The following is a 23,967-nucleotide window of genomic DNA, read 5'->3' on the forward strand; positions in this document are numbered from 1 at the left end:
AAAATGGGATAATAATAATAATAATAATAATAATAATAATAATAATAATAAGAAGAAGAAGAAGAAGAAGAAGAAGAAGTTAATATAATAATAATATGTGAATCTGCTTTGCGTCCCCTTTGGGAGAGATAAAATGGGGTATAAATATATATAATAAATATTATTATTATATTAAATTATTATTATATGTGAATCCACTTTGCGTCCCCTTTGGGAGGGATAAAATTGGGTGTAAATAAATATAATAATAATAATAATAATAATAATAATAATAAGTTAATATAATAATAATAATGTGAATCCGCTTTGAGTCCCCTTTGGGAGAGATAAAATGGATATTAATAATAATAATAATAATAATATAATAATAATATGTGAATCTGCTTTGCGTCCCCTTTGGGAGGGATAAAATGGGGTATAAATAATAATAATAATAATAATAATAATAATAATAATAATAATAATAATAAGTTAATATAATGATAATATGTGAATCTGCTTTGCGTCCCCTTTGGGAGAGATAAAATTGGGTGTAAATAAATATAATAATAATAATAATAATAATAATAAGTTAATATAATAATAATGTGAATCCGCTTTGAGTCCCCTTTGGGAGAGATAAAATGGGATATTAATAATAATAATAATAATAATAATAATAATAATAATAATAATAATAATAATATTTGCTCCAAAAGAAACGATGGCAAGAGATTCGTTCGGAATGGGATCCTTGGGAAATATTTGCTTGGATCGGAATATTTGCCGAGGAAATAATAACGTTTTCCGAAGCCAACAGAGATGCTTCTATGTCTCCGGGACCGGGATCCGGGGGGCATTTGAGGTCACGCCGCTTTCCGGCCACAAAAAGCGGGATTGTTTGGCTCCGGAGCCCTTGTGTCTCTGCGTGCCGGGCTCGTCTCTCTCTCTCTTTCTCTCTTTCTTTCTTTCTTTCTTTCTCTGTTGCTTTTTGTCTCCTTCTTGTCTTCCTGACTCTTCTCTCCTTCCATGCTCTTTGCAGCTTCGACACGGCCGAGGACGAAGGCGCCGACCCGGTGCAGCCCCCGAAAGAGGGGACCACCTTGGGACGGACCCTCAGTTTCTTGAGGAAGATGGCCGGGAAGGGAAAGGTAGGGAAAACTTGTCCTTTTAGCCTGCCACTTTTGGACTCTTGCTTGCTGAGATCTTCCTGTGTGGATCTTAGGAAGTTATTTCTTGATTTAAGGCGTTGGCGTGCTGGCTGATATCCGAATAGGGGATGGTCTTTCATCCGGTATCAGCCACTGATTGAGGTTACGGGTTTTAGCCTGCCACTTTTGGACTCTTGCTTGCTGAGGTCTTCCTGTGTGGATCTTAGGAAGCTATTTCTTGATTTAAGGTTTTCGCGATTGCCAGTCTTCTGTGTGCTCAGATGGTAGTCTATCATCCGGCATCAGTCACTGATTGAGGTTATGGGTTTTAGCCTGCCACTTTTGGACTCTTGCTTGCTGAGATCTTCCTGTGTGGATCTTAGGAAGCTATTTCTTGATTTAAGGTTTTCGCGATTGCCAGTCTTCTGTGTGCTCAGATGGTAGTCTATCATCCGGCATCAGCCACTGATTGAGGTTACGGGTTTTAGCCTGCCACTTTTGGACTCTTGCTTGCTGAGATCTTCCTGTGTGGATCTTAGGAAGCTATTTCTTGATTTAAGGCGTTGGCGTGCTGGCTGATATCCTAATATGGGATGGTCTTTCATCCGGTATCAGCCACTGATTGAGGTTACGGGTTTTAGCCTGCCACTTTTGGACTCTTGCTTGCTGAGATCTTCCTGTGTGGATCTTAGGAAGCTATTTCTTGATTTAAGGCGTTGGCGTGCTGGCTGATATCCTAATATGGGATGGTCTTTCATCCGGTATCAGCCACTGATTGAGGTTACGGGTTTTAGCCTGCCACTTTTGGACTCTTGCTTGCTGAGATCTTCCTGTGTGGATCTTAGGAAGCTATTTCTTGATTTAAGGCGTTGGCGTGCTGGCTGATATCCGAATGTGGGATGGTCTTTCATCCGGTATCAGCCACTGATTGAGGTTACGGGTTTTAGCCTGCCACTTTTGGACTCTTGCTTGCTGAGGTCTTCCTGTGTGGATCTTAGGAAGCTATTTCTTGATTTAAGGCGTTGGCGTGCTGGCTGATATCCGAATGTGGGATGGTCTTTCATCCGGTATCAGCCACTGATTGAGGTTACGGGTTTTAGCCTGCCACTTTTGGACTCTTGCTTGCTGAGATCTTCCTGTGTGGATCTTAGGAAGCTATTTCTTGATTTAAGGCGTTGGCGTGCTGGCTGATATCCGAATGTGGGATGGTCTTTCATCCGGCATCAGCCACTGATTGAGGTTACGGGTTTTAGCCTGCCACTTTTGGACTCTTGCTTGCTGAGGTCTTCCTGTGTGGATCTTAGGAAGCTATTTCTTGATTTAAGGTTTTCGCGATTGCCAGTCTTCTGTGTGCTCAGATGGTAGTCTATCATCCGGCATCAGCCACTGATTGAGGTTACGGGTTTTAGCCTGCCACTTTTGGACTCTTGCTTGCTGAGATCTTCCTGTGTGGATCTTAGGAAGCTATTTCTTGATTTAAGGTTTTCGCGATTGCCAGTCTTCTGTGTGCTCAGATGGTAGTCTATCATCCGGCATCAGCCACTGATTGAGGTTACGGGTTTTAGCCTGCCACTTTTGGACTCTTGCTTGCTGAGATCTTCCTGTGTGGATCTTAGGAAGCTATTTCTTGATTTAAGGTTTTCGCGATTGCCAGTCTTCTGTGTGCTCAGATGGTAGTCTATCATCCGGCATCAGCCACTGATTGAGGTTACGGGTTTTAGCCTGCCGCTTTTGGACTCTTGCTTGCTGAGATCTTCCTGTGTGGATCTTAGGAAGCTATTTCTTGATTTAAGGCGTTGGCGTGCTGGCTGATATCCTAATATGGGATGGTCTTTCATCCGGTATCAGCCACTGATTGAGGTTACGGGTTTTAGCCTGCCACTTTTGGACTCTTGCTTGCTGAGATCTTCCTGTGTGGATCTTAGGAAGCTATTTCTTGATTTAAGGTTTTCGCGATTGCCAGTCTTCTGTGTGCTCAGATGGTAGTCTATCATCCGGCATCAGCCACTGATTGAGGTTACGGGTTTTAGCCTGCCACTTTTGGACTCTTGCTTGCTGAGATCTTCCTGTGTGGATCTTAGGAAGCTATTTCTTGATTTAAGGTTTTCGCGATTGCCAGTCTTCTGTGTGCTCAGATGGTAGTCTATCATCCGGCATCAGCCACTGATTGAGGTTACGGGTTTTAGCCTGCCGCTTTTGGACTCTTGCTTGCTGAGATCTTCCTGTGTGGATCTTAGGAAGCTATTTCTTGATTTAAGGCGTTGGCGTGCTGGCTGATATCCGAATATGGGATGGTCTTTCATCCGGTATCAGCCACTGATTGAGGTTACGGGTTTTAGCCTGCCACGTTTGGACTCTTGCTTGCTGAGACGTTCCTGCGAGCATCTCTGTGGATCTTAGGAAGCTATTTCGTGATTTAAGGTTTTCGCGATTGCCAGTCTTCTGTGTGCTCAGATGGTAGTCTATCATCCGGCATCAGCCACTGATTGAGGTTCCGCGTTTTAGCCTGCCACTTTTGGACTCTTGCTTGCTGAGATCTTAGAAAACTATTTCTTGATTTAAGCCGTTGGCGGTTGCCAGTCTTCTGTGTGCTCAGAAAGTAGTTTCTCATCCGGCGTCAGTCACTGATTGAGGTTCTGGGTTTTAGCCTGCCACTTTTGGACTCTTGCTTGCTGAGAAGTTCCTAGAAGCATCTCTGTGGATCTTAGGAAGCTATTTCTTGATTTAAGGTTTTCGCGATTGCCAGTCTTCTGTGTGCTCAGATGGTAGTCTATCATCCGGCATCAGCCACTGATTGAGGTTACGGGTTTTAGCCTGCCGCTTTTGGACTCTTGCTTGCTGAGATCTTCCTGTGTGGATCTTAGGAAGCTATTTCTTGATTTAAGGCGTTGGCGTGCTGGCTGATATCCGAATATGGGATGGTCTTTCATCCGGTATCAGCCACTGATTGAGGTTACGGGTTTTAGCCTGCCACGTTTGGACTCTTGCTTGCTGAGACGTTCCTGCGAGCATCTCTGTGGATCTTAGGAAGCTATTTCGTGATTTAAGGTTTTCGCGATTGCCAGTCTTCTGTGTGCTCAGATGGTAGTCTATCATCCGGCATCAGCCACTGATTGAGGTTCCGCGTTTTAGCCTGCCACTTTTGGACTCTTGCTTGCTGAGATCTTAGAAAACTATTTCTTGATTTAAGCCGTTGGCGGTTGCCAGTCTTCTGTGTGCTCAGAAAGTAGTTTCTCATCCGGCGTCAGTCACTGATTGAGGTTCTGGGTTTTAGCCTGCCACTTTTGGACTCTTGCTTGCTGAGAAGTTCCTAGAAGCATCTCTGTGGATCTTAGGAAGCTATTTCTTGATTTAAGGCGTTGGCAGTTGCCAGTCTTCTGTGTGCTCAGAAGGTAGTCTCTCATCCGGCGTCAGCCACTGATTGAGGTTCCGGGTTTTAGCCTGCCACTTTTGGACTCTTGCTTGCTGAGACGTTCCCGTGAGCATCTCTGTGGATCTTAGGAAGCTATTTCTTGATTTAAGGCATTGGCGGTTGCCAGTCTTCTGTGTGCTCAGAAGGTAGTCTCTCATCCAGCATCAGCCACTGATTGAGGTTCTGGATTTTAGCCTGCCACTTTTGGACTCTTGCTTGCTGTGATGTTCCTGCAAGTATCTGTGGATCTTAGGAAGCTATTTCTTGATTTAAGGCATTGGCGTGCTGGCTGATATCCGAACAGGGAATGGACTTTCATCCAATCTCAGCCACTGATTGATGTTCCGCATTTTAGCCTGCCACTTTTGGACTCTTGCTTGCTGAGAAGTTCCTAGAAGCATCTCTGTGGATCTTAGGAAGCTGTTTACTCAGAGAGGCCTTGCTATTTATCAAGGCCTGTTTGCTGCTGGATCAATCTGAAGCATATTGATGGACTGAGAAAGGACTGTTCATGACTGTGGACTTCTGTAAGCTTTTGGCTGGTCATTTGTGTCAATGTTAAATGATCATTTTTATTTATTACTATTTATCTTTGTTAATTTACTCCTTTAGATTTGTTTGGTTTTGCTTGTTGACAATCCTGCATCCATTTGCGCCGTTCTTTTGGGGTGACCATTTGCAAGTATGTCTTGATCGAAGTCGAGTTCTCTTTGGCCCTAAAATCAGAGTTCTTTCAAAGTAGAAAGTGAGCAAAACAGTCAGGAGAGGGTGCTGTTTCATCATACCAAAGCCGAGCAAAATTTTCGACTTCTCGTCCACTTCTGTGTTGTCGAAAGCTTTCATGGCCGGAATCACTGGGTTGCTATGAGTTTTCCAGGCTGTCTGGCCATGTTCCAGAAGCATTCTCTCCTGACGTTTCGCCCACATCTATGGCAGGCATCCCCAGAGGTTGTGAGGTTTGTTGCAAACTAGGCAAGTGGGGTTTATGGTTAAAGGTAAAGGTTTTCCACTGATATTAAGTCCAGTCATGTCCGACTCTGGGGGTTGGTGCTCATCTCCATTTCTAAGCCGAAGAGCCGGCGTTGTCCATAGACACCTCCACGGTCATGTGGCCACTGGCATGACTGCATGGAGCACCGTTACCTTCCCGTCGGAGCCGTACCTATTGATCTACTCACATTGGCATGTTTTCGAACTGCTAGGTTGGCAGGAGCTGGAGCTAACAGTGGGCGCTCATTCCGCTCCCGGGATTTGAACCTGAGACTTTTTGGTCCGCAAGTTCAGCAGCTCAGCGCTTTAACACACTGTGCCACCAGGGGCCCCATGACTGGTGAAACAAATTAATAATAATAATAATAATAATAATAATAATAATAATAATAATAATCAGGACCTCAAGATTGAACTTCAAAGACTCTGGCAGAAACCAGTGCAGGTGGTCCCGGTGGTGATGGGCACACTGGGTGCCGTGCCAAAAGATCTCAGCCGGCATTTGGAAACAATAGACATGGACAAAATCACGATCTGCCAACTGCAAAAGGCCACCCTACTGGGATCTGCACGCATCATCCGAAAATACATCACACAGTCCTAGACACTTGGGAAGTGTTCGACTTGGGATTTTGTGATACGAAATCCAGCATATCGATCTTGTTTGCTGTGTCATAATAATAATAATAATAATAATAATAATAATAATAATAATAATAATAATAATACATCACACAGTCCTAGACACTTGGGAAGTGATTTTGTGATACGAAATCCAGCATGTCTATCTTGTTTGCTGTGTCATAATAAAATAACAACAACAACAACAACAACAACAACAATAATTAGTCCTAGACACTTGGGAAATGTTTGACTTGCGATTTTGTGATACGAAATCCAGCATGTCTATCTTGTTTGCTGTGTCATAATAATAATAATAATAATAATAATAATAATAATAATAATAATAATAATAATACATCACACAGTCCTAGACACTTGGGAAGTGATTTTGTGATACGAAATCCAGCATATCGATCTTGTTTGCCGTGTCATATTATGTCATTGTGTCAATAATAATAATAATAATAATAATAATAATAATAATGCAAAATACATCACACAGTCCTAGACACCTGGGAATTTTGTGATACGAAATCCAGCATATCGATCTTGTTTGCTGTGTCATACTATGTCGTTGTGTCAATAATAATAATAATAATAATAATAATACAAAATACATCACACAGTTCTAGACACTTGGGAAGTGTTCGACTTGTGATTTTGTGATACGAAATCCAGCATATCAAGCTTGTTTGCTGTGTCATAAAATAATAATAATAATAATAATAATAATAATAATAATAATAATAATAATAATAATACAAAATACATCACACAGTCCTAGACACTTGGGAATTTTGTGATACGAAATCCAGCATATCAAGCTTGTTTGCTGTGTCATAAAATAATAATAATAATAATAATAATAATAATAATAATAATAATAATAATACAAAATACATCACACAGTCCTAGACACTTGGGAATTTTGTGATACGAAATCCAGCATATCAAGCTTGTTTGCTGTGTCATAAAATAATAATAATAATAATAATAATAATAATAATAATAATAATAATAATACAAAATACATCACACAGTCCTAGACACTTGGGAATTTTGTGATACGAAATCCAGCATATCGATCTTGTTTGCTGTGTCATACTATGTTGTTGTGTCAATAATAATAATAATAATAATAATAATAATAATACAAAATACATCACACAGTCCTAGACACTTGGGAAGTGTTCGACTTGTGATTTTGTGATACGAAATCCAGCATATCAAGCTTGTTTGCTGTGTCATAAAATAATAATAATAATAATGAAGGAAAAGCTGATAAGGAGAAGACCTGGCTGTGGCTCACAAATGGGACCCTGAAGAAGGAGACAGAAGGCCTGATCCTTGCAGCCCAGGAGCAAGACATCAGGACAAAGGCCATTAATAATAATAATAATAATAATAATAATAATAATAATAATAATAATAGAAGACCTGGCTCTGGCTCACGAATGGGACCCTGAAGAAGGAGACAGAAGGCCTGATCCTTGCAGCCCAGGAGCAAGACATCAGGACAAAGGCAATTCAGGCCAAGATCGAAAAATCAGCCGATGACCCAAAATGCAGACTGTGCAAGGAAACTGACGAAACCATGGATCATATCCTCAGCTGCTGTAAGAAAATTGCACAGACAGACTACAAACAGAGGCACAACTATGTGGCCCAAATGATCCATTGGAACCTATGCCTCAAGTATCACCTCCCAGCAGCAAAGAACTGGTGGGATCACAAACCTGCAAAAGTCTTGGAAAATGAACACGCAAAGATACTGTGGGACTTCCGAATCCAGACTGACAAAGTTCTGGAACACAACACACCAGACATCACAGTTGTGGAAAAGAACAAGGTCTGGATCATTGATGTCGCCATCCCAGGTGACAGTCGCATTGACGAAAAACAACAGGAAAAAGTCAGCCGCTATCAGGACCTCAAGATTGAACTGCAAAGACTCTGGCAGAAACCAGTGCAGGTGGTCCCGGTGGTGATGGGCACATTGGGTGCCGTGCCAAAAGATCTCAGCCGGCATTTTGAAACAATAGACATTGACAAAATTACGATCTGCCAACTGCAAAAGGCCACCCTGCTGGGATCTGCACGCATCATCCGAAAATACATCACACAGTCCTAGACACTTGGGAAGTGTTCGACTTGTGGTTTTGTGAAACGAAATCCAGCATATCGATCTTGTTTGCTGTGTCATACAACATCGTTGTGTCAATAATAATAATAATAATCATAATAATAATAATAATAATAATAAATACATCACACAGTCCTAGACACTTGGGAAGTGTTCGACTTGTGGTTTTGTGAAACGAAATCCAGCATATCGATCTTGTTTGCTGTGTCATACAACGTCGTTGTGTCAATAATAATAATAATAATAATAATAATAATAAATACATCACACAGTCCTAGACACTTGGGAAGTGTTCGACTTGTGGTTTTGTGAAACGAAATCCAGCATATCGATCTTGTTTGCTGTGTCATACAACGTCGTTGTGTCAATAATAATAATAATAATAATAATAATAATAATAATAATAAATACATCACACAGTCCTAGACACTTGGGAAGTGTTCGACTTGTGGTTTTGTGAAACGAAATCCAGCATATCGATCTTGTTTGCTGTGTCATACAACGTCGTTGTGTCAATAATAATAATAATAATAATAATAATAATAATAATAATAATAATAAATACATCACACAGTCCTAGACACTTGGGAAGTGTTCGACTTGTGGTTTTGTGAAACGAAATCCAGCATGTCTATCATGTTTGCTGTGTCATACAACATCGTTGTGTCAATAATAATAATAATAATAATAATAATAATAATAATAAATACATCACACAGTCTTAGACACTTGGGAAGTGTTCGACTTGTGATTTTGTGATACGAAATCTCGCCAGGAGAAGCCAATGCTTGCAAGCGCTTTGCTCTTTTCAGGAAATTTGTTTGGAAGTGTGTCATCGGGGGCGGAGTTCTGTCTTCCAAAGCCATCTCCAGCGGGTTCTGGGCCGACCAGAGCAGACAATCCCGGCCAGATGTTTTCCGCCAGACTCAGAGGAGGTTGCCTCTCTGTTGCATCAGGCCCTCGTCCTCCTCCTGCTCCTGCCTTTTCCGAAATAAACGGACTTGCGCCATGTTGCAATGTTCTGTGTTTGCGCAGGTGGTTGTCTGGCACTAGGCTGAACCAAAACAGAAAGGGGGGAACCCATATATATCTCTATATATATAAAAGAGTGATGGCATCAGGGCAGGGTAATATTAGATTTAATACATACTACATAATTAATATTATTGTTGTTATCTATATATATAAAAGAGTGACGGCATCACGGCGACTCACAAAACAACAAAACTACAGGCCCCCCAACCTCGAAATTTGACAACACAACCCATCATCCACGCCTCTAGGTTGATACAACAAAAAGAAAAGAAAAATAAAGTCCTACTTAGAGGGAGAGCAATAATTGTTTTTATCCAATTGCTGCCAGTTTAGAAGGCTAAGCTCCGCCCACTTGGTCTCCTAGCAACCCACTCAGCCCAGTGTTAATAAAAGAATAAAGAATAAAATAAATACAAATAATACAATAAAAAATAATTAAAAACACTAAAAAATTAATACAATAAAATACTATAACAAAATAACTAAAAATAATACAACAAAATAATAAAATATAATAAATAAAAAAGATAAGTTACAATAAAATTAATTTAAAAAATACAAATAATGTCAAATAAAAATTCCACAACAACTTTTAACCAATACCACCACCACTTTGCCACAGCAACGCGTGGCCGGGCACAGCTAGTATATATATATATATTGCAGGGAAAGAAACTCTACCCAAACATTCAGAAGAACCTCCTAATAGACAAAGGACTCCAAGATCATTTCCACACGTACTGTTCATTTTCTCTTGCTTTTGTCCCTGTTGAACTTCATTATGTTAGTTTTGGCCAATCATCTCTTTCATCTGTTAGGATCGTTTTTGAGTTCTGCTCCTGTGGTGGCTGAGCTCTCTCTGGAGCTTGGGCTCTCCTCTTAGCATTATGTCAGGAGGAAGGTGAGACAGGCCGTGGCTGAGAGTGCTTTGGGGGGCTCTCAGCCGCCGCGTGACTCGTCCTCCTCCTGGCATAAGGATGGTGCGAGCGGCTTGATCCTTATGCCAGGAGGATGGCTCGAGGAAGGCACGTGGTGGCTGAGTGCTCTCCAGAATTTGGGCTGTCCTCTTGGCATTATGCCAGGAGGAAGGTGAGACAGGCCGTGGCTGAGAGTGCTCTGGAACGCTCTCAGCCACTGCGTGTCTCGTCCTCCTCCTGAGTATGGCTCAAGGAAGGCACGTGGTGGCTGAGAGCTCTCCAGAGCTTGGGCTGTTTGCTTAGCATTATGCCAGGAGGAAGGTGAGACTGGCAGTGCCTGAGAGTACTTTGGGGGGCTCTCAGCCACCGTGTGTCTTGTCCTCCTCCTGAGTATGGCTCAAGGAAGGCACGTGGTGGCTGAGAGCTCTCCAGAGCTTGGGCTGTCCTCTTGGCATTATGCCAGGAGGAAGGTGAGACTGGCAGTGGCTGAGAGTGCTCTGGAACGCTCTCAGCCACTGCGTGTCTTGTCCTCCTCCTGAATATGGATCAAGGAAGGCATGTGGTGGCTGAGAGCTCTCCAGAGCTTGGGCTGTTTGCTTAGCATTATGTCAGGAGGAAGGTGAGACTGGCAGTGCCTGAGAGTACTTTGGAGGGCTCTCAGCCACCGTGTGTCTTGTCCTCCTTTTGACATAAGAGTGCAAGCGGCCCCATCCTTATGCCAGGAGGATGGCTCAAGGAAGGCATGTGGTGGCTGAGAGCTCTCCAGAGCCAGGAGGAAGGTGAGACAGGCAGTGGCTGAGAGTGCTTTGGAGGGCTCTCAGCCACCGTGTGTCTTGTCCTCCTCCTGAGTATGGATCAAGGAAGGCATGTGGTGGCTGAGAGCTCTCCAGAGCTTGGGCTGTTTGCTTAGCATTATGCCAAGAGGAAGGTGAGACTGGCAGTGCCTGAGAGTACTTTGGAGGGCTCTCAGCCACCGTGTGTCTTGTCCTCCTCCTGAATATGGATCAAGGAAGGCATGTGGTGGCTGAGAGCTCTCCAGAGCTTGGGCTGTCTTCTTGGCATTATGTCAGGAGGAAGGTGAGACTGGCAGTGCCTGAGAGTACTTTGGAGGGCTCTCAGCCACCGTGTGTCTTGTCCTCCTTTTGACATAAGAGTGCAAGCGGCCCCATCCTTATGCCAGGAGGATGGCTCAAGGAAGGCATGTGGTGGCTGAGAGCTCTCCAGAGCCAGGAGGAAGGTGAGACAGGCCGTGGCTGAGAGTGCTCTGGAAGGCTCTCAGCTACCACGTGTCTCATCCTCCTTCTGGCATAAGGATGGCGCGAGCGGCTTTATCCTTATGCCAGGAGGACGGCTCGAGGAAGGCACGCGGTGGCTGAGAGCTCTCCAAAATTTGGGCCGTCCTCTTAGCATTATGCCAGGAGGAAGGTGAGACAGGCAATGGCTGAGAGTGCTTTGGAGAGCTCTCAGCCACCGCGTGTCTCATCCTCCTCCTGGCATAAGCAGAGTGCAAACCAGAAGGACGGCTCGAGGACGGCACGTGGTGGCTGAGAGCTCTCCAGAGCGCTCTCAGCCACTGCCTGTCTCACCTTCCTCCTGACATAATGCCAAGAGGGCAGTCCAAGGCTCGGACGAGGAGGATCGGGACAGTCCATTGAGGTCATGCACCAGAGGCTTATCCTTTTTCTCAAAGCCTGTGCCTTCCCTTTGACTCACTTCTGCAATTTTATCTGTCCGTCTGACTCATGCGCCGTCACTTCCGCCTGCCTTCCACCGAAAACCAGACTCAGGGCGAGTCATATATTTTGCTAAAACACTAAGAGAGAAGAAGGTATTTCGAGGAGCATCTTAATCCTTTGGAGTCTGGCTGGTATTTCTTTCCGCAGGCGAAAGGAAGGAGGACAATTTCCTCTTTAAAGGGAAAAAAAAACAACAACCACAAAGTCCGACTGCGAGCAGATGGGAAAGGAAATGCCGCAGATTGAGAGTGACTCACGTCTGCGAAACCGTCACCGTCTGGGCCTCCCGCCCTTATCCGCCTCGCCTTGGAGAATCAGGGCAGTTTGAACTGCCTCGGAATGGAATTGTGGGAGTTGTAGTTCTCCAAGGTCTTGAGCCTTCTCTGGCTGCAGCTACACTGTCGAATGAACGCAGTTTAGTTGCCCTGGCTCAATGCTGTGAAACCCTAAAACAATGTATCTGTTTGCTGGCAGATGGCTGGGATTGTCAGTTGGTAATTTGAGCTTGGAGGGAGAGCACAGAAGAATACAGGCTCTCTCCAGCTACGGTCAAGTAGCTGTTTGAATATGCTATGCTGTGTATATTGAATGCTAGGGCCTCATCAAACTGCAACTCCCAATGCTGTGAAACCCTGGGAGTTATAGTTTGCCAAAGAGTGCTAGGGCCTCGTCAAACTACAATACTCAATGCTCTGAAACCCTGAGAGTTATAGTTTGCCAAAGAGTGTTAGGGCCTCGTCAAACTACAACTCCCAATGCTGTGAAACTCTGGGAGTTATAGTTTGCCAAAGAGCGCTAGGGCCTCGTCAAACTACAATACTCAATGCTGTGAAACCCTGAGAGTTATAGTTTGCCAAAGAGTGTTAGGGCCTCGTCAAACTACAACTCCGAATGCTGTGAAACCCTGGGAGTTATAGTTTGCCAAAGAGCGCTAGGGCCTCGTCAAACTACTATTGCGCCAAATTGCTATATGTGTCTGTGTGTGTGTAAAGAAATCCTTGCAAAGTTGGTTTGCAAAAGATCTCTGCAAAAGAGCTCAGCCTTTTTGCAGAGGCAAAGCCACGCCTAAAACAACGTATCTGTTTGCTGGCAGATGGCTGGGATTGTCAGTTGGTAATTTGAGCTTGGAGAGAGAGCACAGAAAAATACAGGCTCTCTCCAGCTACGGTCAAGTAGCATTGTTGAATATGCTGTGCTGTGTATATTGAATGCTGATTGATTGGTTATTGATCTTATGCAACTACATGGACATTGTACGATTGCAGAACTGTTTTATATTTCAACTCAACAAGCAAGAGTAAAGTTCCTTTGTTCTTTCAATTCCTCTGCCGGGTGCGAGTCTTTTGCACATGGTGTTAACTGGACGCTGCTGGTTCCGCTATACACTCACCTGGTAACAACTACAACTCCCAATGCTATGAAAACCTGAGAGTTATAGTTTGCCAAAGAGCGCTAGGGCCTCGTCAAACTACAACTCCCAATGCTGTGAAAATCTGGGAGTTATAGTTTGCCAAAGGGTGCTAGGATCTCATCAAACTACAGTACCCAATGCTGTGAAACTCTGGGAGTTATAATTTGCCAAAGAGTGCTAGGGCCTCGTCAAACTACAACGCCCAATGCTGTGAAAACCTGGGAGTTATAATTTGCCAAAGAGCGCTAGGGCCTCGTCAAACTACAACTCCCAATGCTGTGAAACCCTGGGAGTTATAGTTTGCCAAAGAGCGCTAGGGCCTGGTCAAACTACTATTGTGCCAAATTGCTATATGTGTGTGTGTGTGTGTAAAGAAATCCTTGCAAAGTTGGTTTGCAAAAGATCTCTGCAAAAGAGCTCAGCCTTTTTGCAGAGGCAAAGCCACGCCTAAAACAATGTATCTGTTTGCTGGCAGATGGCTGGGATTGTCAGTTGGTAATTTGAGCTTGGAGAGAGAGCACAGAAAAATACAGGCTCTCTCCAGCTACGGTCAAGTAGCTGTTTGAATATGCTATGCTGTGTATATTGAATGCTGATTGATTGGTTATTGATCTTATGCAACTACATGGACATTGTACGATTGCAGAACTGTTTTGATTTCGACTCAACAAGCAAGAGTAAAGTTCCTTTGTTCTTTTAAATTCCTCTGCCGGGTCTGAGTCTTTTGCACATGGTGTTAACTGGACGCTGCTGGTTCCGCTATACACTCACCTGGTAACAACTACAACTCCCAATGCTTTGAAAACCTGAGAGTTATAGTTTGCCAAAGAGTGTTAGGGCCTCGTCAAGCTACAATACTCAATGCTGTGAAACCCTGGGAGTTATAGTTTCCCAAAGAGTGCTAGGGCCTCGTCAAACTACAACTCCCAATGCTGTGAAAATCTGGGAGTTATAGTTTGCCAAAGGGTGCTAGGATCTCATCAAACTACAGTACCCAATGCTGTGAAACTCTGGGAGTTATAGTTTGCCAAAGAGCGCTAGGGCCTCGTCAAACTACAACTCCCAATGCTGTGAAACCCTGGGAGTTATAGTTTGCCAAAGAGCGCTAGGGCCTCACCAAACTACTATTGTGCCAAATTGCTATATGTGTGTGTGTGTGTGTAAAGAAATCCTTGCAAAGTTGGTTTGCAAAAGATCTCTGCAAAAGAGCTCAGCCTTTTTGCAGAGGCAAAGCCACGCCTAAAACAATGTATCTGTTTGCTGGCAGATGGCTGGGATTGTCAGTTGGTAATTTGAGCTTGGAGGGAGAGCACAGAAGAATACAGGCTCTCTCCAGCTACGGTCAAGTAGCTGTTTGAATATGCTATGCTGTGTATATTGAATGCTAGGGCCTCATCAAACTGCAACTCCCAATGCTGTGAAACCCTGGGAGTTATAGTTTGCCAAAGAGCGCTAGGGCCTCGTCAAACTACAATACTCAATGCTGTGAAACCCTGAGAGTTATAGTTTGCCAAAGAGCGTTAGGGCCTCGTCAAACTACAACTCCCAATGCTGTGAAACCCTGGGAGTTATAGTTTGCCAAAGAGCGCTAGGGCCTCGTCAAACTACAACTCCCAATGCTGTGAAACCCTGGGAGTTATAGTTTGCCAAAGAGCGCTAGGGCCTCGTCAAACTACAACTCCCAATGCTGTGAAACCCTGGGAGTTATAGTTTGCCAAAGAGCGCTAGGGCCTCGTCAAACTACAACTCCCAATGCTGTGAAACCCTGGGAGTTATAGTTTGCCAAAGAGCGCTAGGGCCTCGTCAAACTACAACTCCCAATGCTGTGAAACCCTGGGAGTTATAGTTTGCCAAAGAGCGCTAGGGCCTCGTCAAACTACAACTCCCAATGCTGTGAAACCCTGGGAGTTATAGTTTGCCAAAGAGCGCTAGGGCCTCGTCAAACTACAACTCCCAATGCTGTGAAACCCTGGGAGTTATAGTTTGCCAAAGAGCGCTAGGGCCTCGTCAAACTACAACTCCCAATGCTGTGAAACCCTGGGAGTTATAGTTTGCCAAAGAGCGCTAGGGCCTCGTCAAACTACAACTCCCAATGCTGTGAAACCCTGGGAGTTATAGTTTGCCAAAGAGCGCTAGGGCCTCGTCAAACTACAACTCCCAATGCTGTGAAACCCTGGGAGTTATAGTTTGCCAAAGAGCGCTAGGGCCTCGTCAAACTACAACTCCCAATGCTGTGAAACCCTGGGAGTTATAGTTTGCCAAAGAGCGTTAGGGCCTCGTCAAACTACAACTCCCAATGCTGTGAAACCCTGGGAGTTATAGTTTGCCAAAGAGCGCTAGGGCCTCGTCAAACTACAACTCCCAATGCTGTGAAAATCTGGGAGTTATAGTTTGCCAAAGAGCGCTAGGGCCTCGTCAAACTACAATACTCAATGCTGTAAAACCCTGAGAGTTATAGTTTGCCAAAGAGCGCTAGGGCCTCGTCACACTACAACTCCCAATGCTGTGAAAACCTGGGAGTTATAGTTTGCCAAAGAGCGCTAGGGCCTGGTCAAACTACTATTGTGCCAAATTGCTATATGTGTGTGTGTGTGTGTAAAGAAATCCTTGCAAAGTTGGTTTGCAAAAGATCTCTGCAAAAGAGCTCAGCCTTTTTGCAGAGGCAAAGCCACGCCTAAAACAATGTATCTGTTTGCTGGCAGATGGCTGGGATTGTCAGTTGGTAATTTGAGCTTGGAGAGAGAGCACAGAAAAATACAGGCTCTCTCCAGCTACGGTCAAGTAGCATTGTTGAATATGCTGTGCTGTGTATATTGAATGCTGATTGATTGGTTATTGATCTTATGCAACTACATGGACATTGTACGATTGAAGAACTGTTTTATATTTTGACTCAACAAGCAAGAGTAAAGTTCCTTTGTTCTTTTAAATTCCTCTGCCGGGTCTGAGTCTTTTGCACATGGTGTTAACTGGACGCTGGTAACAACTACAACTCCCAATGCTGTGAAAACCTGGGAGTTATAGTTTGCCAAAGAGTGCGAGGGCCAGAAGCAGTCCCACACTTCCCACTGAAATCCTGATAGGTTTACTCTATGTTGGTTACAATTGTTTTTATTTTTAAATATTGTATTGTTCTTTCTTTTACTAATATTGTGCTATGGTAATAATATAATATATTGTGTATACACATAATATTGATACGAATATTATAATGTAGTACAATATAATACTAATAATAATACAATGTAATAATATTTATTATATATTATATATCAAACTAGCTGTGTCCGGCCACGCGTTGCTGTGGCAAAGTGGTGGTGGTATGGGTTAAAAATTGTTGTGCAATTTTTATTTGACGTTATTTGCAATTTTTTAATTAATTTTATTGTAAGTTATATTTTCATTTATTATATTTTATTATTTTCTTGTATTATTTTTAGTTATTTTCTGTTATTATAGTATTTTATTGTATTAACGGTATTTGCAATTTTTTAATTAATTTTATTGTAAGTGATCTTTTTATGTATTATATTTTATTATTTTCTTGTATTATTTTTAGTTATTTTCTGTTATTATAGTATTTTATTGTATTAATTTTTTAGTGTTTTTTTATTATTTTTTATTATTTTTTATTGGGTTGCTAGGAGACCAAGTTGGAGGAGCTTAGCCTTCTAACTGGCAGCAAATGGATAAAGGCAATTATTCCTCTCTCTCTAATTAAGACTTAATTTTTGTTTTCTTTTTGTTGTATCAACCTAGAGGCGTGGATGATGGGTTGTGTTGTCAAATTTCGAGGTTGGGGGTCCTGTAGTTTTGTTGTTTTGTGGGTCGCCGTGATGCCATTACTCTTTTATATATATAGATGTAATATTACTAATAATATTACAGTATATTGGTATAGTACAGTAAGTCTAGTCGTGTCCGACTCTGGGGGTTTGTGCTCATCTCCACTTCTAAGCCCAAGAGCCGGCGTTGTCCATAGACACCTACAAGGCCATGTGACCGGCATGATGGCATGGAGCTCCGTTACCTTCCCACTGGAGCAGTACCTATTGATCGACTCACGTCGAAGAAATGCAAAGGGAAGAAAGCCAACAGAAAGGCCCTTCTTCCGGCTCCTCGCAGGGTTTGTTTGTTTGCAAAACACTCAGGAAACCCTCGCCAAAACCCACCCAGTAAAAGTGGGGCCTGATAAAGGGTTATTTTATTATTATTTTTTTGCCGAGAGGAAGTCTCCGTCCTGCAAGAGAGAAAGCCTCCCAGATGCTTTGGAAAGGGAAGTGTGGGGCAGAAGATTAGTTTCCTCTCGCAAAAGGGTGGGTCCGGGTTAGGGTTATAAATAGCACGTTTTTGCAAAGATCCGGCTGTGCAAAAATCCAGAAAGAGAAAAAAGGAATGAAATTCCCATTTTTTTTTGCAACGGATTTGCAAGCCATTTGCAACTTAAACTGAACCTGTTGCAAGGTTTTCTGGCCTCTGAGGTTGAGAGAGTGTGACTCACCCAAGGTCATCCAATGGGTTTCTATTATTATTATTATTATTATTATTATTATTATTTTATTATGTCACAGCAAACAAGATAGATATGCTGGACATAGTTATTAAAGCATACCATGAAGCATACCAATGGTCCCTGCGATGGACCCTTGGGTTTCTGTTCCAATTACTTTTATTATTATTGTTGTTGTTGTTGTTGTTAAGGCAGGGTGGCCATCTGTTGTGGTGTTTTGATTGTGCTTTTCCTGCATGGCAGAATAAAGGGGGTTAGGCTGGATGGCCCCTGGGTTGCTCCTATTATTATTATTATTATTATTATTATTATTATTATTATTATTATTAAATATATTATTATTATTATTATTATTATTATTATTATTATTACAAAGTCTGGATGGCCATCTCTTTGGGTGCTTTGATTGTGCTTTTCCTGCATGGCAAAATAAAGGGGGTTGGACTGGATGGCCCTTGGGGTTGCGCCTATAATAATAATTATTATTATTATTACATATTTTATTATTATTATTATTATTATTACAAAGTCTGGATGGCCATCTGTTGGGGTGCTTTGATTGTGCTTTTTCTGCATGGCAGAATAAAGGAAGTTGGACTGGATGGCCTCTGGGGTGGCGCCTATTATTATTATTATTACCACATATTTTTTATTATTATTATTATTATTACAAAAGCTGGATGGCCATCTGCTAGGGGCACTTTGTGCTTTTTCTGCATGGCAGAATAAAGGGGGTTGGACTGGATGGTCTCTGGGGTTGCTCCTATTATTATTATTATTATTACATATTTATTATTATTATTATTATTATTATTATTATCATCATTATTATTACAAAAACTGGATGGCCATCTGCTAGGGGTGCTTTGTGCTTTTCCTGCATGGCAGAATAAAGGGGGTTGGACTGGATGGCCATCTGCTAGGAGCGCTTTGTGCTTTTTCTGCATGGCAGAATAAAGGGGGTTGGACTGGATGGTCTCTGGGGTTGCTCCTATTATTATTATTATTATTACATATTTATTATTATTATTATTATTATTATTATTATCATCATTATTATTACAAAAACTGGATGGCCATCTGCTAGGGGTGCTTTGTGCTTTTCCTGCATGGCAGAATAAAGGGGGTTGGACTGGATGGCCATCTGCTAGGAGCGCTTTGTGCTTTTTCTGCATGGCAGAATAAAGGGGGTTGGACTGGATGGCCTCTGGGGTTGCGCCTATTATTATTATTACATATTTTATTATTATTATTTTATTGTATGACACAGCAAAATAATAATAATGAAATATGTAATAATAATAATAGTAATAATAATAATAATAACAATAATAATAATGGCCTCTGGGGTTGTGCTTATTATTATTATTATTATTACATATTTTTATTATTATTATTATTATTATTATTATTATTACAAAGGCTGGGTGGCCATCTGTTGGTAGTACTTTGATTGTTCTTTTCCTGGGAGTCCGGGTAGGGTTGCCCTGTGCGCTTAATTTCCTAGACCCGGATTCCAGTTCGGACGCTGCCATCAAACTGGGTTTAAACCCGACCCACCTTTTTAAACCACAAGGAATCGGGGACGATGGGTGATGACGCAGTTAGTGAAAACAATATCAAATTCATTTCCCAGCCATGAAACGGTGGCCGCGGAGCACCTGTTCGGAGGGATCAAGGGGATTATTTCATTCTCTCTCCCAGACTCCCTGGATTCCCCAATTTTTTCCAGTCGGCTTGTAATTTCAGCCGTTGGGACCGTTGGGGCTACAACAGCTGGCGGGGAGTGGCCGGGGAAGCCAGCAAACAAGCCGCTTTTCCCACCAATGGATCCAGATTCCCATCTCGTTCCATGTTCTGTATGCAAGAAATTAGCAAATCGTCACCATCATCATGTTCTCCTGGCCAATGGCACCTGCGAAGGTGGTGGGACTGAGAGCAGGACATCCCCAGCTGATCTTAATGCTCGAACTGGCTCATAAAGGGAGATGCCTTTGGATACGTAAGCTGGAACCGAAACCGTTTAGGGATTTATAGGCGACAGCCAACACTTTTTGTTCTCGGTAGCAGACTAGCCGCAAGTGGAGTTGATGCATCAGTAGGGTTGTGTGCCCGTTGTACTACTTGAATCTTCCAAACAGTCTCCAAAGGCAGCCCCATGTAGAGTGCTTTGCAGTAGTCTATTCGGGATGTAACAAGCGCCTATAACCAGTGGTTCCCAAACTTATTTGGCCCACCGCCCCCTTTCCAGAAAAAATACTACCCAGCGCCTCCTGGAAAGGGGGCGTGGCTTAGAGAGGTGGGCCTGGCTACTGCTCAAGAGGGCGGGGTTGAGCCTCTCCCCTAGTTCAGGATGCAGGGCTGGGAGGGGGAGGTGGGCGGGGCCACAAATGGGCAGCCAGGACTAGGATGGGCGGAGTTACGAGCACTGAGGCAGGGCTGAGCATCTATCCCTGTCCTGGACACAGGGGGCGGGGCTAGAGGAGGGGGCGGGGCCTCTTCCCAAGTGTCTGACGGGGCTGAATCTTTATACCCTGCCCCCTGTGGGAGGTATACAGAGGCTCTTGAGAAGAGGCCCCGCCCCTAGCCCCGCCCTTTAGTCCTAAAAGGTCTCTCAGGAGAAATATAGAGGCTCAGCCCTGTCTCAGGCTCTTGGAAGGAGGCCCCGCCCCCACCCCTAGCCCCGCCCTTTAGTCCTAAAAGGCCTCTCAGGAGAAATATAGAGGCTCAGTCCTGTCTCAGGCTCTTTGAAGGAGGCCCCGCCCCCTTCCCTAGCCCCGCCCTTTAGTCCTAAAAGGCCTCTCAGGAGAAATATAGAGGCTCAGTCCTGTCTCAGGCTCTTTGAAGGAGGCCCCGCCCCCTTCCCTAGCCCCGCCCTTTAGTCCTAAAAGGCCTCTCAGGAGAAATATAGAGGCTCAGTCCTGTCTCAGGCTCTTGGAAGGAGGCCCCGCCCCCTTCCCTAGCCCCGCCCTTTAGTCCTAAAAGGCCTCTCAGGAGAAATATAGAGGCTCAGTCCTGTCTCAGGCTCTTGGAAGGAGGCCCCGCCCCCTTCCCTAGCCCCGCCCTTTAGTCCTAAAAGGCCTCTCAGGAGAAATATAGAGGCTCAGTCCTGTCTCAGGCTCTTGGAAGGAGGCCCCGCCCCCTTCCCTAGCCCCGCCCTTTAGTCCTAAAAGGCCTCTCAGGAGAAATATAGAGGCTCAGTCCTGTCTCAGGCTCTTGGAAGGAGGCCCCGCCCCCTTCCCTAGCCCCGCCCTTTAGTCCTAAAAGGCCTCTCAGGAGAAATATAGAGGCTCAGCCCTGTCTCAGGCTCTTGGAAGGAGGCCCCGCCCCCTTCCCTAGCCCCGCCCTTTAGTCCTAAAAGGCCTCTCAGGAGAAATATAGAGGCTCAGTCCTGTCTCAGGCTCTTGGAAGGAGGCCCCGCCCCCTTCCCTAGCCCCGCCCTTTAGTCCTAAAAGGCCTCTCAGGAGAAATATAGAGGCTCAGCCCTGTCTCAGGCTCTTGGAAGGAGGCCCCGCCCCCTTCCCTAGCCCCGCCCTTTAGTCCTAAAAGGCCTCTCAGGAGAAATATAGAGGCTCAGTCCTGTCTCAGGCTCTTGGAAGGAGGCCCCGCCCCCTTCCCTAGCCCCGCCCTTTAGTCCTAAAAGGCCTCTCAGGAGAAATATAGAGGCTCAGCCCTGTCTCAGGCTCTTGGAAGGAGGCCCCGCCCCCTTCCCTAGCCCCGCCCTTTAGTCCTAAAAGGCCTCTCAGGAGAAATATAGAGGCTCAGTCCTGTCTCAGGCTCTTGGAAGGAGGCCCCGCCCCCTTCCCTAGCCCCGCCCTTTAGTCCTAAAAGGCCTCTCAGGAGAAATATAGAGGCTCAGCCCTGTCTCAGGCTCTTGGAAGGAGGCCCCGCCCCCTTCCCTAGCTCTGCCCTATGTGCCCCGCCCCGTGTCCTAATAGGTGCCATCACCGCCCCCCTGGATCACTGCAGTGCCCACCAGGGGGCAGTAGCGGCCACTTTGGGAATCACTGTCCTTAAAGCCATGGTTTTGGGACGGCAATTTGAGCGGCAATTGAAGCAGTGCAATAATGAGAACGAATTAATGTGATAGACATATGGACAGGCCTGGACTATGATTTGAATTTGCGTGGTTTTAATGGATGCTTTAATAATTGATGTTTTTCATTGTCTGGATATTATGTATTACAGTAGAGTGTCACTTATCCAACACTCGCTTATCCAACGTTCTGGATTATCCAACGCATTTTTGTAGTCAATGTTTTCAATACATCGTGATATTTTGGTGCTAAATTCATAAATACAGTAATTACAACATAGCATTACTGCGTATTGAACTACTTTTTCTGTCAAATTTGTTGTATAGCATGATGTTCTTGTGCTTAATTTGTAAAGTCATAACCCAATTTGATGTTTAATAGGCTTTTCCCTAATCCCTCCTTATTATCCAACATATTCGCTTATCCAACGTTCTGCCGGCCCGTTTATGTTGGATAAGTGAGACTCTACTGTATTTACATATGGTAATTGTTTATTTTTGGAGTTGTATGTTGTCGGCTGTTGGAGCCCCCGGTGGCGCCGCGGATTGAACCACCGAGCTTCTGAACTTGCTTACCTGTAACCATGTTTCTTCGAGTGTTCGCCTCTGAAATTTGCACAGGCAACACCACAGGTGCGTATTTCACAGAGACCACGAAGAAGAAAATATGCTTGCTTACCTGTAACCAATGTCTCTTTGCGTGGTCACCCGTGAAATTCACACCTGTGGTGTTGCCTGTACATATTTCACAGGGACCATGCAGAAGAATATGATTTTCCTGCCATTTTTTCGGGCCATAAACCCGTCATTTCTGTTCTCCAAGAATCGCGCAGAAGGGTGTGGGTGTTCCTCGCAGTCATGCTCCTGGGGATAAATATAGCTTCGCTCTCCATAAGGCCCTCCTTGTTCTCCTCCTCCTCCCTCTCTCTCTCTCTTTGCCTTTTCTTGCTTATTTGGAAAGAGGGAATGCCAAATCCCTAAGGAACGGGGGGAGAGATTTTGGGATTCCCAAGAGAAGGGCCTCGGTGCCAACTTTGCTCTGGAAAGAATGACGCAAGGCTTGCAGATTACATATCTATATATATAAAAGAGTGATGGCATCACGGCGACGCACAAAACAACAAAACTACAGGCCTCCCAACCTCTTTCTCTCTTGCTTTCTCTCTTGCAAGACGGAGACTTCCTCTCGGCAAAAAAATAATAATAAAATGACCCTTTATCAGGCCCCACTTTTACTGGGTGGGTTTTGGCGAGGGTTTCCTGAGTGTTTTGCAAACAAACAAACCCTGCGAGGAGCCGGAAGAAGGGCCTTTCTGTTGGCTTTCTTCCCTTTGCATTTCTTCGACGTGAGTCGATCAATAGGTACTGCTCCAGTGGGAAGGTAACGGAGCTCCATGCCATCATGCCGGTCACATGGCCTTGGAGGTGTCTATGGACAACGCCGGCTCTTGGGCTTAGAAGTGGAGATGAGCACAAACCCCCAGAGTCGGACACGACTAGACTTAACATCAGGGGAAACCTTTACCTTACTGTACTATACCAATATACTGTAATATTATTAGTAATATTACATCTATATATATAAAAGAGTGATGGCATCACAGCGACCCACAAAACAACAAAACTACAGGCCTCCCAACCTCGAAATTTGACAACACAACCCATCATCCACGCCTCTAGGTTGATACAACAAAAAGAAAAGAAAAATAAAGTCCTAATGAGAGGGAGAGGAATAATTGCTTTTATTCAATTGCTGCCAGTTAGAAGGCTAAGCTCCTCCAACTTGGTCTCCTAGCAACCCAATGAAAAATAATTAAAAACACTAAAAAATAATAAAAAACACTAAAAGATTAATACAATAAAATACTATAATAACAGAAAATAACTAAAAATGATACAAGAAAATAATAAAATACAATAAATAAAAAGATAACTTACAATAAAATTAATTTAAAAAATACAAATAACGTCAAATAAAAATTACACAACATTTTTTAACCCATACCACCACCACTTTGCCACA

The 23,967-nt window shown here is 43.8% G+C and overlaps 1 protein-coding gene across 1 annotated transcript in view; it reads left to right on the forward strand.

Annotated features, from left to right (window-relative positions):
• The window catches only part of arhgef2 (Rho/Rac guanine nucleotide exchange factor 2), a 112,253-nt gene that overhangs the window by 17,838 nt on the left and 70,448 nt on the right, over window positions 1-23,967 (forward strand). The window contains exon 6 of the mRNA XM_062964761.1: window positions 1,022-1,130. Coding sequence (XP_062820831.1) covers window positions 1,022-1,130 — 109 coding nt within the window. The remainder of the gene's footprint in view (window positions 1-1,021; window positions 1,131-23,967) is intronic.

This window comes from Anolis carolinensis, unplaced genomic scaffold (assembly GCF_035594765.1).
Source record: "Anolis carolinensis isolate JA03-04 unplaced genomic scaffold, rAnoCar3.1.pri scaffold_14, whole genome shotgun sequence".
In the NCBI taxonomy this organism is placed as follows: Eukaryota; Metazoa; Chordata; class Lepidosauria; order Squamata; family Dactyloidae; genus Anolis; species Anolis carolinensis.